The sequence below is a fragment of the Equus przewalskii genome, chromosome 2 (genome assembly GCF_037783145.1).
Source record: "Equus przewalskii isolate Varuska chromosome 2, EquPr2, whole genome shotgun sequence".
Lineage (NCBI taxonomy): Eukaryota > Metazoa > Chordata > Mammalia > Perissodactyla > Equidae > Equus > Equus przewalskii.
Genome location: NC_091832.1, coordinates 80,767,394 through 80,784,734, shown reverse-complemented (window position 1 = coordinate 80,784,734; position 17,341 = coordinate 80,767,394). Strand labels below are relative to the sequence as shown.

General features: G+C 36.2%; 1 protein-coding gene across 16 annotated transcripts in view; it reads left to right on the top strand.

Annotated features, from left to right (window-relative positions):
- ARFIP1 (ARF interacting protein 1) overlaps positions 1-17,341 on the top strand; it is a 121,352-nt gene that overhangs the window by 83,175 nt on the left and 20,836 nt on the right. For all 16 annotated transcript variants that reach the window (XM_070611546.1, XM_008536461.2, XM_070611551.1 and 13 more), the window contains 2 exons: positions 2,316-2,473; positions 8,474-8,648. In XM_070611546.1, coding sequence (XP_070467647.1) covers positions 2,316-2,473; positions 8,474-8,648 — 333 coding nt within the window. The remainder of the gene's footprint in view (positions 1-2,315; positions 2,474-8,473; positions 8,649-17,341) is intronic.

Below are 17,341 nucleotides of genomic sequence, written 5' to 3'. Positions count from 1 at the left end.
GTATATACCCTTTGATTATTTTAGGTTTAGTTTATATGTATATAATTGCTAAGGGAATTTATAATAATGTGTAAAATGCAACCTGCCCAACTGAGAATACGAAAATAACATCAACTAAATGAACTTTAGGAGTCATGTTTTATCTTATTTTCAGTGCCCCCAAAAAAGCGTATTTAATTATTTATAATGCATATATGTATGCATATTCATTTCTTTCTAGTGCCCTAATTGTTTTATATCTTTCACTGCTATCTCTCTTGGACCTTACTATGAAAAAGCTTGCTGCTTTCTGCTTTTTTTTGGTGAGGAAGATTGGCCCTTAGCGTAACATCTGTTGCCAATCTTTCTCTTTATGCTTGAGGAAGATCGTCACTGAGCTAACATCTGTGGCAGTCTTTCTCTATTTTGTATGTGGGATGCTGCCACAGTATGGCTTGGTGAACGGTGTGTAGCTTGGTGCCAGGATCCAAACCTGTGAACCTCGGGCCTCTGAAGTGGAGTGCATGAATTTAACCACTATGCCATGAGGCCAGCCCCTGAAAAAGCTTTTTTATTCTATCTGGTTAAGTTTTCAAATTATACATTAAAATTTTAAGTTTTATACACATTTTCTTCACAGAATTATGGGTGAGATTTACATTTATGAAACAAAACTGTGTCAGTTTATTCTCCCTGTCTGCTTTGAATTTAGGCCTATTTTTCTCACCTATAAATATAGGATTGCAAATTTGCTGTGTAACAGTTTGATCTGCTGCATTTCATCTTACTATACTCTAGTGTTTTTGTTTGTTTTGGTAAAAGAGCAGCCTGCTAGGTTGTGTAGATCTCCCTGTGGCTAAAGTAGGACTTGCAGCTTTTCAGTTAATAACGTGGAATCCTGGATGTTGAGAGCTTTTAGAGATGGACAGTGGTCCAGGATATGGTGTACTGGCAGATACTTAGGTGCACAGTGAGGAGAAGAAATTTCCTTGCTTTTTATGAACGTGATATTTATATCCAATCCAACTTTCATATTTTTCTTCCTCTTGTTTGTTGATGTTTTATTTTACCTTTACCTCTCAATAAATACCAAAGATAATAAGCACAGTTGTAACATGGTATGTGAACTTTTTCTTAAAGTTGTACAAATTGCTGTCTCCTGTATTCTATTTCTAGTAACATTTATTTAGTCTTCAGTATATAGCTTAGCTTATAAAAACTTGTTGCCAAAATCTTCAGCTGTCCTGCCTTTCATTTTAGTTTTTACGTACATTGATTGATATTCCTTTTACGTAATCCTATATCTGCCAATATTTGCAAATCAAGGTCTATAAAATTTTGAAGACTGAATCCAGAGTAGAATTATATGGACCTCTCTTAAAAGTAAAATGTTTTAACACAATAAAGATAACTTTGCTTTCCTGCTATTTATTAATTATTGAATATTTTATCACCTAGAAATTTAATTTTAACTATAGTACTAGCATTGGATTTGCATCTTCTTAAATTCTAGTTAATTTAATATTGCATTATTTTTTCAGCTGAAAATTAATGTTTTATAACAAACTTCAGAATTCTCAAATTGAATGGTACATCTTACAATAAGATACGATCAGATTTTTTATTTGGTCACATGTGTTCCTGATAATCTGTTAGTTAATGAAACTTGGACTGGAAAGCCTTTGCTGCTGAAAATTGATTTGTTCTTGCCCAATCTGAAGGAGTCGGGTGTAATGTTTGCTCAGCCAAGACTCCGTTTATTCAGAAAGAATGAACTGAAGCTGGTGTTGAGTGACCCTTCCTCAGCTGTGGGGCCTACACAGACCTGAGCTCGGGGGTCAGCTGATCACTAAATTTACAGAGAGATGTGTATTGTTAATATTTATACTTGGAGGAGATTCAGTCAAAACAGAAAAATTGCAATCTACTTTATGTCTGAAACTTTTAGCCAATTGTTACCTAATTTGGTTGTGAAAGTTATAGTTTCTCTGATTAATAATCTGCTATATTTTTCTTCTTAACAGCTGTGCTTACAGTATAATAGAAACAGAATGTAGAAATGAAAATATTCTTTCTAGTACAAAGAGGTTTAACTTTAAAATTATTTGATTTTAGCTATGCATCTGAGCTGATGACAGTTTTGGTTTACTAGACTTTTTCAATAATTATATAACTGGTTGTGATTTAGATTCCTATTTATTTAAACAATGAAAGAAAAAACTTCTATAACTAGATTTCTAAATCAAGTATTTTCCCAATAGTGATACGTTTGAGATTTTTTTAGTCACCTTTACTAATTTATTGTTGGATAAGTTAAGGTGACTTTTTTGTTTTAGGAAGAATTTGGCTATAATGCAGATACTCAGAAGCTGCTGGCTAAAAATGGAGAGACTCTTCTTGGAGCTATTAATTTTTTCATCGCTAGTGTGAACACTTTGGTGAATAAAACAATTGAAGATACATTATTGACTGTGAAACAGTATGAAAGTGCCAGGTAGGTATAAATGTTCACTATATTGTCTGTTTTATAGATGGTACACAGTTCAGTTAAGGTTTTTGGTTGCAGACAAGAGAAACAGACTCTGACTAAGATGGGCAGAAAAGATTGAATGTATTAGAAGGTTATAGAATAGCCCATGGAACTAACAGAAAGGCAGAACAGATTCTAGAAACAGGCAAGAATCAAAGCCAAGATAATCCCTCAGAAGGATCTAATTAGGACCCTGATGGTGGGTGCCTCGGGTACTTGATGCTGCCACAGCTACTATAAATCATTTCCGGAAGGCCCCTGAATACTTTGCTTCATTGCCCTGAGGGAGTGTCTGATTGAGTCTTGGTCGTGTACAAAACCCTGTCTGCGAGGGAACAGGGAGGTCGAGGATCTTCCAGCTCCAGCGTCCTTAGAAGAGGACAGGGTGGGGCCAGCCCAGTGGCGCAGCAGTTAAGTGGGCACCTTCCGCTTTGGCAGCCCGGGGTTCGCGGGTTCGGATACTGGGTGCAGACATGGCACCTCTTGGCACGCCATGCTGTGGTAGGTGTCTCACGTATAAAGTAGAGGAACATGGGCATGGATGTTAGCTCAGGGCCAGTCTTCCTCAGAAAAAAGAGGAGGATTGGCGGCAAGTTAGCTCAGGGCTAATCTTCCTCAAAAAAAAAAAAGAGGACAGGGCCTTGTGCTTACCAGGCAGATACTAGATGCCCTTTACAATCTTGCCTAAACCTACCTTTTCACCCTTCTTACCACTGCTTCCACAATAGCCAGACTCAGTTTCAATTCCTTTTCAATATACAAACTCATTTCTGCCTCCATGGTTGTGTTCATGTTGTGGATACCAACTCCCTGATCTTCCATTTATCCAGATTATAACCAACCTTTTCACCTTTTACTTAAATTAAATGTTTTCCTAATATCTTCATAGCTGTTTGTAATGTAGTGTTTTCATACATTTTATACACAGACACACATACGATTTGTCTATCTCATAAGCATCCCGTTAGGTAAACAAAGTACATGTTAATAAATATTTATAAGTGTCTAAAAAAGTAGCTGACACATAGTAGCATTTTTCAACTTTTGATTCTAGGCCCAGTTTTTCTCTCCACTAATTCCAATCACCTTTGAGGTTTTTTCCTCTGAACACTTAAAATACTTATTTTCTGTTATACTTTTTTTTAGATTGGCACCTGACCTAACATCTGTTGCCAATCCATTTTTTTTTTTCCCTCTTCTCCTCCCCAAAGCCTCCTGGTACATAGTTGTACATTCTAGCAGTGAGTGCCTCTGGTTGTGCTCTGTGGGACGCCGCCTCAGCATGGCCTGACGAGCCGTGCCATGTCCGCGCCCGGGATCCGAACCAGCAAAACCCCGGGCCGCCGAAGCGGAGCACGAGAACTTAACCACTTGGCCATGGGGCCGGCCCCTCTGTTATACTTTCTATAGCATAGTTGAAGATAACTGCAAACTTTACCTTTTAGAAGTATAAGTTTACTGTTTTGCCCCTTGTTCTAGTTTAATGATGTGAGAAATGCCTCTGAAAACTCATGTAGTCTTTTTGCAATTGAGTGCTATTCTTAAGTGTGTATTTCTTTCTGTTTTATATAAGTAAAAGTCCAAATCACTTGGAAAGTTAACTTTTGATCTTTTCACAAGAAGAAATGCTTCTTATGAAAGAAGCATCTTCTTCTCACTTTAGTATTAACGTGAGATTCTTAATGACTTAGAAATGAAGGTCAAGACAAATAGCTGTGGTTGTCTGGTAGGAGAAGGGCAGAGATGGGGCTGTGTGCCTTATTTAGATTTTGGACTTGGTTTTTTATTTTTCTTTATTGTTTGATTTGTTTACTACCATAATATTAAAATCTGAAGGTAGAAAAAAAAAAACAAGCAGAAGCATATCAATAGGATATCCCTCAAGAACATTGAAGGAATCTCTCAATAAGATATCCGTCAAGAGGAATAGCATTCCCAGTAATTGGTTCTCCATTCTCTATTTAAATCTCTTCATGGGCTTTGTCTGTATTGTTCAAAGGATTTATTATGTATATTTTTAATTTCTATAAATTTTATTTGGTTCTTTTCCAAATCTGTCTGTTCCTTATTCATAATGCCCTAATTTGTTCATAATGAATACTCTTCCTTTTATCTCTTTAACCATTTTAGCATTCTTTTCTAATTTTTCCACTTGTTTTAATATTTGTGAGTTTTGAAGATGAAAATTATTTTGTTCCAAAAGTACCCCCACCACCTCCCAATTAAGAACTACATGAATCTAGTTGCTGTCTCTTTACTTGTAATTGTCCACCTGTCTGAAAATACACCAGTTTAGTGTATTTTAAAATATATTTTATTTTAAGCATGTAATATCTTTTTCTTCAGCCTTTATTTCTAACATGCTTTTAAAAATATTAACCCATAAAAGAAAGACAAGTTTCTTAGATAAGTCACTGTTCATACACTGAATATCTTATGTTTAATTTGCAGAGGAGAAAAATAAGCCTCTAGAGAGTAAACGGTTTGTTTCTTGGAGCCAATTTCAAAGCCAAAATGAGAATCCATGGGCTCCCTACCTTCTACTTTTGATCATTAGGCTTCAAACTTGAACTGGATTAATCTCAGATTTTCACGTCTTAATTATAAAAAACAGTTTTCACATCTTAGAATGAGAAATCTGTCTTAAAGGCAGTGTGATATAAGATCTCAGTTTATCCAACATATAGATTTGTTTGAAACTTTTGAACAAAGTTATAAATCAATTTATATGTACTTGGTAGCTGGTTATCAGGCAACCTTTAGAAACCTCTGTGTGTACTTCAAAAACCAATAACAGTCATATGTTGATATTATAATATGTGATTTTATTCATTAGGTGTAGTTTGGGATTTGACTTTTCTGTGCTGTTTATGAAGTAGCTGAGGACACTAAAACATTGCCTACTGAGGGGTAACATTCAAAAAGAATCCCAGCTTAAAAGTGTCTCTGTAGCTGAATTGTCGTCTCTGTCAAAACCAGAATTTACTGACTTTTAGGGCAAGGGTCAGCTATTTGATCAGCACAAAAAGTGGCAATTTAGGCAAATGTCCGGGTGGCCTTTTAATGCTGCCTATTATGCATTGTGTACAAGTATTTCCTAGCCCTCTGGTGCTTCGTGTATAGAAACTCTTATAACAGCCCATTCAACACGTCTCCACAGCAGCACCGACAAGGGAGTCAATTGTGGTCAAGACTTTTCAGATGTGGACACCTGTTCTCTAGAGGTTTTACATAAGCCATAAATAACCAGCTGTCACTAACTTTATTGATTGGACTCAGTTCAGACTGGCAACCTTGAAGTGAAGAGTTGCATTCTGAAAACTTAGTGTGCTTCTCCTCCTGGCTAGTAATGAGCCCTGTTAGAGAAACTCTTATGGAAAGTTTTACTTTGATACCATCTACAAACTCTGGATGTAAAAATTAAGGGTTATAAGGTCAGTATAATAACTTTGATTATGTTTACATTAATCACTATTATTTAGAAATGTGCTCCAAGGCTATTGAAGGATGTTTGTCTTCACATTAACTCACTACATAGTACTATTTGTTTTTGTTCTGCTTTTTTCTCTTTCATTTCTTACTATTTTTAGTATGTTTGCTTCTGGCTGTCCCTCTTCTAGTTTGGCCATAATAATAAGCACTCTCAAGATATTGGTTATTACCAGGTGTCCTAAGTACTTTACATATATGAAGTTTTTGTGGAGGTGATTATTCCCATTTATAGATGAAAAACTGAAGCAGAAAGAGGTAAAGTAGCTCAAGATATTAAAGCCAGTGAAGGGCAGAGTGGTCATTCAGTTTGGCTATCTAGGACCCATGGAGTTTAACTAACTTGTTATCGTTACCAAGTCAGTCTTGCCTCCTAAATCTTTAGTATTTGTTTGTTCCTTCTTAGCTCCACTGCCATTGTCCTGATTCAGTGGCTCATTTCTCTTTTGTCCACAGTCTCCTAACTGGTTTCCTTGCTTCTGATTTCTTAATCTTTTACTCCAGTCCATCCTCCATGCCTTATACTGCCACTAAAGTCATCTTTCTATTTTCTAGTCATCCAACAAATAAAACATGTTACTTTCTAGATCAAAGTGCTTCAGTGGCTTCCCATCACTTGTCCTTACTGGATTAAATCTGATCCCTTTATTTTAGCATGATCTTTAAGGCCCTGCTTAATCTCAATCCTGCCTACCTGTCTGACTTTAGTTCCTTTCATTATGGTGTTCCAACTTCAGGTTCTAACATACTGAATTACTTTCCAAATGTGTCATGATATCTTAGAAATCTCTGCATTTGTCCATGCTATTTTCTTCCTGTAATGTTCTACCAATTTCCCTGCCCCAATCCACCTGATAAGCTTTCACCGTCCTTTAAAAGTTGATTCTAGTGTTTTAATTATGTTCTGAGAGGCCTTTCCAGATCCCTAATTTGGTCATTATGTCTCTTGATTTCTACTATGCTTTATCCTCCCTCCCTCACGGCAGTTTCCATGATCTCATTTTGTTGTAGTTGTTTAAGAACTTCTCTCCCTCTAGATTGCAAGCTTCTTGAAGATAAACTTTATCTGTTCATCTTTATAGCTCTAGTTTTTAGTGCAGTGCCTGGAATGTAGAAGTTACTCACTTAATAATTTGGTGAATAAATCAGTGTATCAATGAATGAATGAATGATCCTCTTTTGGTCCTGAAAGATCAAGTTTGTTAAATTCAGTATAAGTTAAGAAGAAAGTAGGCTCAGTGTGAGGGACTGGTGTATTCTTTCTCAAGTCATATATACAATATAGGTTATGTTGTTTAAAATAGTCTTAATTCCCAGAATACAAGATGGGAATTGTGTTTTAGGTACTTGAATAAAGACTTTTAGTTTTAGGGTGTAAGCTTTGTGATGCTGATTTTCACTAAATTAGAGGTCACTTTGCTGCTTCTTAGCTGAGTACTGAATAGTTGAGACTGCTGGCTAAGTCACTGTTAATAAGCAAGGCAGTGCTGTACTTACACAGATGCTGTGAGAGAGGCATTATGAGGTGCTATGGGATCATGGAGTGATGGTGATTTGGTAACTATTTCATTTAGTGGTGGGAGAATATTAGGGGGAGACATCTCAGGGAACACAAGGTGGTAAAGTGCTCTATAATAGATGCCATTGTCACATTCTAAATACTAATGTTACAGACATCCATGAAGAGTTGCAGTGTCCCGTATGGTAGCCACTAGCTACATGTCTGTTGAGCACTTGAAATATGGCTAGCCTGAATTGAGATGTGATGGAAGTGTGAAATACACAATGGATTTCGAAGACTCAGTGTCTCCCCAAAAAGTTAACTAGTTCATCAACAATTTGTTTACATTGATTTCATGCTGCAGTGATAATATTTTGGGTGTATTGGGTAAAATAAAATATATCATTAAAAAACAGGTGAAATTAATTTTTATTATTTTAATGTGACTGCCAGAAAATTTTAAGTTGCATATGTAGCTTGCATTATAATTCTGTTGTCCATTGGTGACCTAGACTACACTTTAAGAATCACTGACCCTCACTGTAACTTCCTGTTGCCTGTTAATTTAAGTATGTCATTCTGAAGTCTACTGTCCTCACCTGCTTTGACTTATAAGTATTAACCGGTTCACATGGGGGATTGATCACTACCCTTGATCTTGTTAGCTTTAGGTTTTGACATCTGCTTTTTTCTAACTGGTTTTTAAATTTAGGAAATTTTACTTGTCAGTTAATATCGTGCTTTGGGAGGAATAGTTAGTGAGATTAAGAAGCAGCTTTTCTCCCCCCATGCTTATATTAATGAGCTCTTCGTGTCAAAGAAATACATGATTTTAAAAGCATGAGATATAAAATACATATGAGAATTAATCTATATTAATGTATAATATGAGACTATGATGTATTTCCCACTCACGTCCTGAACTTATTTCACTTTGTTTTTGTAGTGTACTTCACTTATTCTCTTCTTTCTAGGATTGAATATGATGCCTATCGCACTGATTTGGAAGAACTGAATCTTGGACCACGTGATGCAAACACTCTGCCAAAGATTGAGCAATCACAGCATCTGTTCCAAGCACATAAGGAAAAATATGATAAAATGCGCAATGATGTTTCTATCAAGTTGAAATTTCTAGAAGAAAATAAGGTAAATTTATTTTTTTACCTTCTGAGATCTTTCTGTGGACTTTAAAATGAAGTCTTCCTAAAGAGCCATAAATAGAAAATTTTTTGTTTCTGTTAACTCTTTCATTACAGTTGCAAAACAGAATTCCATTTATAATTGGTGTTTGAGTTTTTAGAAGTACACAAAATATATTTACCTGTCTGTCATAAAAGTCATCATCAGCTCTGCTGTCCTAGTCTTTCATATATAACAATTGGCAAAAAATACTTGATGTTCAACCTTTGATCTTAAGATCGGTGTTGGTTTCAAGTGCTTTAAAAAGTTATATAATGATAGATTCTGCTCTGAGTATTTTGAAGCCTTTTTATTAATGATAGGTACAGATTTCAGGAAGAGAACAGCATTCTTCCCGGTAACTGGTAAATGAAGAATGACTAAAAGGCCCAGCTTAGGGCTGCAGTTAGCATAACCTCGAAGAAACAAGCCAAGAAATTAATTTTCCATGTTGTTTTCATGTTATGTGAACACATCCAAGGACTAGAACAGTGAGAGCTGAGACGGACCTGTTATACGCTTCACTTGGAGATGGATTCAAATAACAGGCTCCTGAGTTTTGGTTTGAGTAAAGAACAGTTACCCACGTTTAACATTTCTTCCATCACACGCATACTCGATTTTGTGAGAGGGGCGGCAGCTCTGGAAATGGGAGAGCCAGTCGTGAGCACATTTCAGAGTAGGTGTAGCTCAGTCTTTGGAGATAGGGTCTTCCCGTTGCACGCTGGTGGTCCCCATCCTGTGTGTTACACATCCTCTCAAGTCGTCGTAGGCCTTCAACTCGGCTTTTTTCCAAGTACTCTCTTAAAAATAATTCTTCAGTTCTAATTATCTGTTGATATCTTCTTGTTTTCCTTAACATTTCCTTACAAACTCGTCTGGCTACCATAAAAGCTGCAGAATGATACATTTCCTTGGGCTCTACCAAGTCCAGCACTATCACTCACTTTTATTTGGCTACAATGGGTGAAAAGTATTCACCAGACAGCAATATCATGGCAATAAAGGAAACCTCAGCCGAGTTATCAGACAGATTGCCCAGCATCATACAAATGAGCACAGTGCAGCCTTTTAGCCTTTATGAGCTGAGCATGTAAGATGGCGTTCATTTTGGTTATTCATATATGTATATATCTATATATACATATGTATTTATCAGTTACACTGTTTATTTTGATGGATAAGGATATATCAACACTTAGATAAAGATGTGTATTTTAAATATAAAAATATTTTTGACATACTGCCCTATGATGAATCATCACTATACAGTGTAGTGCTAAATGAAATTTGCTAGCGTTTTATGGGTTGTATCCTAAGCTAATTTGAAGGGAAGGAAAGAAATTCTCCTAATTTGGGGGTTCAGGATCTCTACAAATAGAGAAAATTATTTTAGGAAATCCATAAAATGGTAATTTTGTTCCACTGAGATCTATTGGTATTGTGTGCCAATTTCTGGATAGAGTATGAGTAATTTTTGTTTTCTATGTATTTTCTGTATTTTAGACATTTTCTCTGAAAGGTTGTGTTGCCTTTATAAATAGGAGGGAAAGTTATTTTGGAATCAGTACCCCTAAACCAGCTTATATAGTTCTTGGCAGAATAAGTAAAAAAAATAAGTAAAACAAAGCAGACAGAATCTCTGTCATCTTGAGGTTTACATTCTTATCAGTCAGGTACTTTCATTATCCACATTTTACAGATGAGTGAATTAGTTTTACATCACCTTCTGTGACCACATATGCCCTTCACTTCTCGTCTTTTGGAACTCTAGCTTCCTGATGTCTTCACTGTAAAGATACTCCTCACTTAGTAGGAAGAGGTGTATGACATACCCATGGTCTTCCTTTTCCTGTGTCCAGGATAAGTTCTCCTAGATCCTGGGAACATCAAAATCAATATTTGAGCTGTGGAAAATAAGCTGAAAAAGTGATTTGAGGCCTAAATCTAGTGTCATTACTGCGTAAAGTAACCCTGTGCTGTATCTGGAAAACAGCTGTAGTGCTAATGTGAGAAATAGAAAGGAGGAACAGAGGTGGCAGTTGTCCTTTCTCCTCTGCCCTTACTTTATCTCCCCTGGTTTTTATTGTCCTCTACCCTGCTCTAGAGTTGAATAGTGTAGTCAAATGACTAGACAAGTTGGACTGTGTCTTTTGCAAAAAATCCTAGATTAACAATATGAAAAGCTGGGTTCCAGACCCACTTCTGTCACCTACTAGCTTTATGACCTTGGACAAGATGCATAGTCTCTTCAAGGTTTTGTATTTTCCTCTGGAAAATGAGGGTAAATCATACCTTGTGGTGAGCAAGTAAAAAAAGTGCAGTGTTCTCTGTAAAGTGTAAAGTACTGTTGACAAGTATTTGTGGGATTCCTACTGTATGCCAGGCACTTTGGTAGGTGAAGGGATGAAGGAGACGGAAGATAAAGCTCATGACCTGACAGGGTTAGAAAAACATAAGATGGTATTGTTTTCCAGAAGTTATCACCTTCACACTGTCCCCTGGTGGCTTTTAAACTTAACCTGTGTCCTGACCGCTTTGTGGCATTTTTTGCTGGTATGAACAGAAATTGACATTAGAAAGATGTGCCAGGAGACATGAACTGTATGTATTTGAATGTATTTATTTGAAATGTTAAATTATATAATTTGTCATTACATAAGCAACATTTTCTCAATGGTGAATAAGGATAATGAATCGTCTGAGGTGCGTTCAGCCAGCGCTCCTACCTAAGATAAGTAGTTGGCAAAAAAAGCTGCCGAAGACAGAAACGCTGATCATTTGAGAGTGGAAATAGAGTTCTTTTGGCCATAATATTTCAGACTTGGAACTCACAATAATTTCTTACTCTCTTGTCGTTGTTTAAGATAGCTTTTATGTGCCTTCTAGTGATCCCTCATCTAACGTTGTAGTATTTATTTTTGTAGAGAAGTATGATTATGTTATTTTAGTATCTGTAGTATTCTCTACTCATAGCAATAAATAAGTAGCTATTATCTAGACGTACATCAGGCTTCTACGATTTCAGATACATTGGTGGTGGTCCAAAGGCATTAACACATGCCGGAAAGCTAAAGCAGCTCTGTTCAGTAGAACTTTGGCAGTGATGGAAGTGCTCTCTGTCTGTGCTTTTCTGGTAGCCACTAGCCAAGTGTGCTGCTGGTCACGTGAGGCATTGCTAATGCAGTGAATCTTTATTTTATTTTAAAGTTTAAGTAAGTTTAAAATTATTTTAATTAAAATTTAAGTAGCCGCAGGTGGCTAGTAGCTGTTGTATTAGACAGCACAAGTGCCAATTCTTAAAATTTCTCTGATTTGAGAAAACTTGCTTAACCTCTCTGAGCCTCAGATTCCTTATAAATAAAAAGGGGATAGTAGCACCTGCTTTACAAGGTTGCTTTTGAGTAGTAGTGATAATGTGTAAAGCTCCCAATAAATGCCTTGACAACAAGTTAAGAACTTAATAAATGAAAGCTGCTGGTATTGGAGGCAATAGTGTTTTTATTACAGTTATGTTGGGAAGAAAATATGTACAACTTGCCTAGTCATTTGTTAACAAGTAATCCAAAGAAGTATGTGCAAAGTTCCAAATTACTGGCACAGATGACAAGTTCAAAAGTGCTGTGGACTGGGCTGTTCAGGGAAATCTTCAAGATCCATGGAAGGGAGAGGACTTCAGGTCTATCCTTGAGAGATCAGAAGGACAGACCTAAAAGAATTGGGAGGAGAACTTGCTTGGCAAGGGGAGTGGCTGCATGTAAGAATAGAGGAATATACATCTTTAATAGAGAAGTAGACAACCGTCATGGGACATAGCCATCACAAATTTTAAAGGAAGAGAGAAGCAGAAAGGTAGTTGCAAGCCAGATAGTATTGAGCCTTGATCACATGAAGATTGAATTGTGGTCTCAAAAGGGATGCATACTGAATAGTGATGGAAGAAGGGGACACCTTTATCACCAGCCAGATCATCTCTGTAAATTTTTAATGTCAGTCAGATGGCTCTCTCATCCAATTTTATCTTGTTGGCATTGAAGAACTTTTGAAGTTGGGAGTAACAGAAAAAAATATGATTTAAAAACACTCTCCAGGCACTGTAGTTTAGAGGAAGAAGGAAAGTAGAAGCACGCAAGCCCATGAGGAATCTTTCATAGCCAAATGCAATGATTAAGAGCCAGGACTAGGGTCACTACAGTAGCAGTAGAAAGGAAAAGTACAGTGATTTCAAGGCTGTGTGACGGGGGTTGGGAAATCTACATCGGAAGCTGGTTTGGCTTGAAGGTTGTGAGGGATGTGGGATGGGAATTTGTGTTTAACCCGGTGTTTAGTTTGAGATAACGACAAGATTTTCTAGTGGAAACAATTGGTAGGAAGTTAATGATGTGGGTTTGGAGTTTGGATGAGCAGAGTCAGGGTTTCAGAGATAAAGGTTTGGAAGTCATTGTTTTAAGAATAACATTGTTATTGTCTCATCTTCTCTTCTTTTGACCTATCTTACTATCAAGTAAAAAAAGAAAATTGCTTTTGTTCTCAAGGATTTTATGTTCTTAGATAGCCTAGAGATATCTGTTGTTTTTGGCTTTCCACAGTTGTCATCAAGCTAAGTTTCAGTGTGGACTCAATAGACCAGCTATGTCTAAAATAAAATCTGTTAAAAAAACCTCTCATCTTCTTATCTTTTTTATTTGACTCTTCACAACTATAAAGAGATAATGTTGGTCTCTTATTTTAAGCACTAAATAGATATAATTTGGATGAAGACTTAGATCCCTGAGAAAACTTTTCTCTTTTTATTATTGTTGTTAAGCACCTTTTACCCTTTTCTTTTATTTTTAATAGCTCTAACAAAGGGAGGAAAAAGCAAGCCTTTGGGCCTGGGAACTGTCTATCATCCCTGTTTGCTTTCTTGGCAGTTTGAATCTGTTTCTTTGTTCTTTTGTTAAACTACAGCTGAATTTGTACCTTAATATCTCTTTTATATGCAGTTGTCAGGTAATCTACTTAGCACTTGAATTTTAATAAAATATAGTATACTCTTCCTATTTCTTAAATATTGTATATTGAATTTTTTAAGAACATAAGTTATCTGAAACATCAGTGAGTGTGCTATTTTGTAATCTGATGACATCCTGAAGACTACTACTTTCTTCAAAGCTGTTTTCATAGCTTTTTTGGGGCAGGGGAGCTTTCTTTTGATTCTCATATCATGGCTTTTGGAGTGTCTTCCCATAGCAACACTTATCTAAAATGAGAGGCCAGACAACCAAACAGCTAGAATAGTGCATAAAGTAAAAGCAAATAGTCACTGAGTAAAGGACTAAAAGCCATTCCTGTGACTGTCTTAATACATTTTAGTGGCCAAACATTGTGAGAATGTTTTTATTTGTTTCATTCTTACAACTTTTAAAAAAAATTTGAGAGGGATAGGGAGGTAGACTCAGCTATAGTTTAGAAAATTGAGGGGCTGGCCCCGTGGCCCAGTGGTTAAGTTCGCACGCTCCACTTCAGGGGCCTGGGGTTTCCCCGGTTTGGTTCTGGGCATGGACCTAGCACCGCTCATCAGGCCATGCTGAAGCGGTGTCCCACATAGCACAACCAGAAGGACCTACAACTAGAATATACAACTGTGTACTGGGAAGCTTTGGAGAGAAGAAGAAGGAAAAAAAAGAGAGAAGATTGGCAGCAGATGTTAGCTCAGGTGCCAATCTTAAAAAAAAAAAAAAAATTGAGGTGTTTATATTTACTTAGTCCAGCCTTCCTTCTCTCTGGCAAAACAAAGGGAATAGGTGTGTAAAATATACACATTCCTGTGTATGTGCATGGATGAATGTTGAGTGATATGTGCACATATCTGTATTTGTCATTTAACCTTAATGGAAAAACTTGAATTCTTCTGCTATTTCTAGTCTATACTCTATCCACCCACCCTCCTGATATATTGTTTACTTTTAACTTAGACAACCCTTATTAATCTCAGATATTCTCTTCCTTGTTTACTAAACAACATTGAGTTGCATAGCAGTAAGGACAAAGTTAATTAGGCTCTTCTAATGTTTCTCTTTTCATCACTATTTCTCCTTTTTTAGACCTTTAAATAATGTACCTTAAGCTATTTTGTGACTTAAGGCAGTTTAGCTTTTATCGTTCCTTTCAAGTTTCAAAACAAAACATAGGCTACTTTAGTAAAGAGAAAGAATTAGATATTTCTGGTGCTTTGCAGAATTTGTGGGAGTAGGTACCATGCCTTCTTTTACAGCCATCATGATGCCTAGCAATGGTGTTAAAAGTATAGTAGTCATTTAGCAAATGCATATCTGCATTTCTTTTCAGAATTAGCGGTCCACTGCAGGGAAGTGAAGGAGATGAGAGTAAATGAGAGTCAACTAGGATGGGCTAGAAGGTGAATCCTGCTTACCTCACTCTGCGTTAGTAAGGGCAAAGCTTGCTTTCTCAGAAATGCTTCTATTGTCTGCAGTAGGTACTATTTGCATGGAAAGAGGAAGCAAAAATTTAGAAAAAAATAGACAGATCAATGTGAGCAACTCTCATGTTTATTTTTTAAAAAAACAACTTTTCATATGGCATAGAACCACAAAGAATGTGGAAAGAGTAATTTAGATTAATATTTCCCTTAAGATGAGTATAATTTAACTTGGGAGTGGTAAATCTCTTTTCAGGACTACTAGTTTACTGTGGGGGAAAAAAACCCTGAATTTGTCAAAAGATTGAACAAAGCAGCTTAAGATATAAATAAAAAGTCCTTACTCATTATATTCTTATTTTAAGAAGGATAAAATATACTCTTACTTTAAAGCTAATGTCAGTTAATTAGTTTTAACCGTAAATGCAGGGGTTTTTCCCTTATTAGATTTCAGTGACTTACAGGATGACAAGGGGGTCAGGAAAAGATGAACCAGATTTGGGATCTATCCTGGACACATATTTGATTAATATAGCTACTAATTTAAAAAAATGTTTTTCTTAAAAATCGTATCATTCCAAATCTTAGATTGATGAAACAACGGTTGTTTTCACTCACACTATTATTTTATATATAATCATAATACAATAGTATTCCTGTGTGTTAGGATTTCTTTTCTAATATAGTATTTATTACATTATTTCTTTTCTAGTATATTACAGACTTATTTCATGTGTATCTTATTGTGTATTTAACTGTTCAGAGAAAAATCCAGTGAACTAAAGTGGTGAGGCAGGAGAAAGAGGGGAATACAAAGAGAATAAAAAACCTAGAATGGAGTAAACATGCTCATGTAATGTGAGACAGCTATATATGTAGTTGTGATGACTCAGTGGCTTTATGCACATACGCACTGTAATAGGAAATACTCAAGCCTAGTACCTATAAAAATATGCTATAAATGTTTGGAAAGCCAGCTGAAGGTCAGTTGGGCCAGAACATAATGAGGACAGGGGGAGTAGCTCTGGATGAAGCTGGACAAGTAGGTAGGGGCCTACCCAAGGGTGAAATGACATATGTACAAGGTTACTCATTGCAGCATCGTAGTGTCAAAAGATGAGAAACAACCCAATAGTTAGACAATGGAATACTTTGCAGCTGTTTAAAAAAAAAGAATAGGGATGCTATTGTTAGAAAAATCATCGGAACGTAACTATAAAATGAAAAGAGCAAGGTGCAAAACAGTCCATATGGTTCAATACCTTTCCTGTAAGAAGAAGGAAATAAGAATGTATAATCCTGTTTTCTTGTGCTTGCATAAAGAAAAACCGGAAGAGTTAACTAATTAAAATTGGTTACTTATGAGGGAAACAGAGTAGTTGGAGACAGGAGTGAGAAGGAGACTTCTCATTATGTGCTTTTTATAGCCTTTCAACTTTGATCTTACCTATTCAAATAATAAGATTTAATTATAAAAAGAAAGGAAAATAAGTACAGCCAGAAAATGTTTTTTAAATAGTATGCCTTATCTTTTTGCAAAATGAGACTCAACTAGATTTCTATTTTTCAAACACAATCTAATATATGTATTCATATAGCCTATACTTTTCCTCTTAGCTTAAAATCAAATGATCAGTTCTGTGTTGGAGAGAACGGAAAAACAGTTAACTTGCTGGGACATGAGTTCCCTACATCATTCTTCAGTGGCTGATTAGAAATGCTGTGCTGTAGTACCTTCCATTTATATCAGAAAATATTTCCATGTATAGTACCATGTTTGCTGCTGTTAGTGGTTTGGCTCCCAGATGCCTTTAAAATTTTTTCTAAACCCACGTGGAAGAGGAAAAATTTGCCTTTGGTTTGCATTGCCGCTTTTCTTTCTTTAGAAAAGAGGTAGAAATTAACTATCCTTATATAAACCATACAACAAAAAAGAATTGTGAGTTGTGGGTTGATTTTGAAATTAGCATTGTCCAAGCCATACCTATCCAGAATCAGTCAGTAATGTGCAATCAGCCAGTGAATTCAGGAGAGAGAGCATGTCTGATTAAGTTATTCATGTAGTCTCTCTCTCAGTTGTGCTAAGATTTCCAGCAAGCAGTTTTTGTGAAGGGAGGGGTGTTTTGTACAAAGGGTTTAAAAGCTTTCCAGGGGGGGATAGCTTTATAATCATGAATTGCTGTTTTTATAGATTTGATTTGGTTCTCTCTATTTTTTGGCAGTTACAAAGTACGTAATG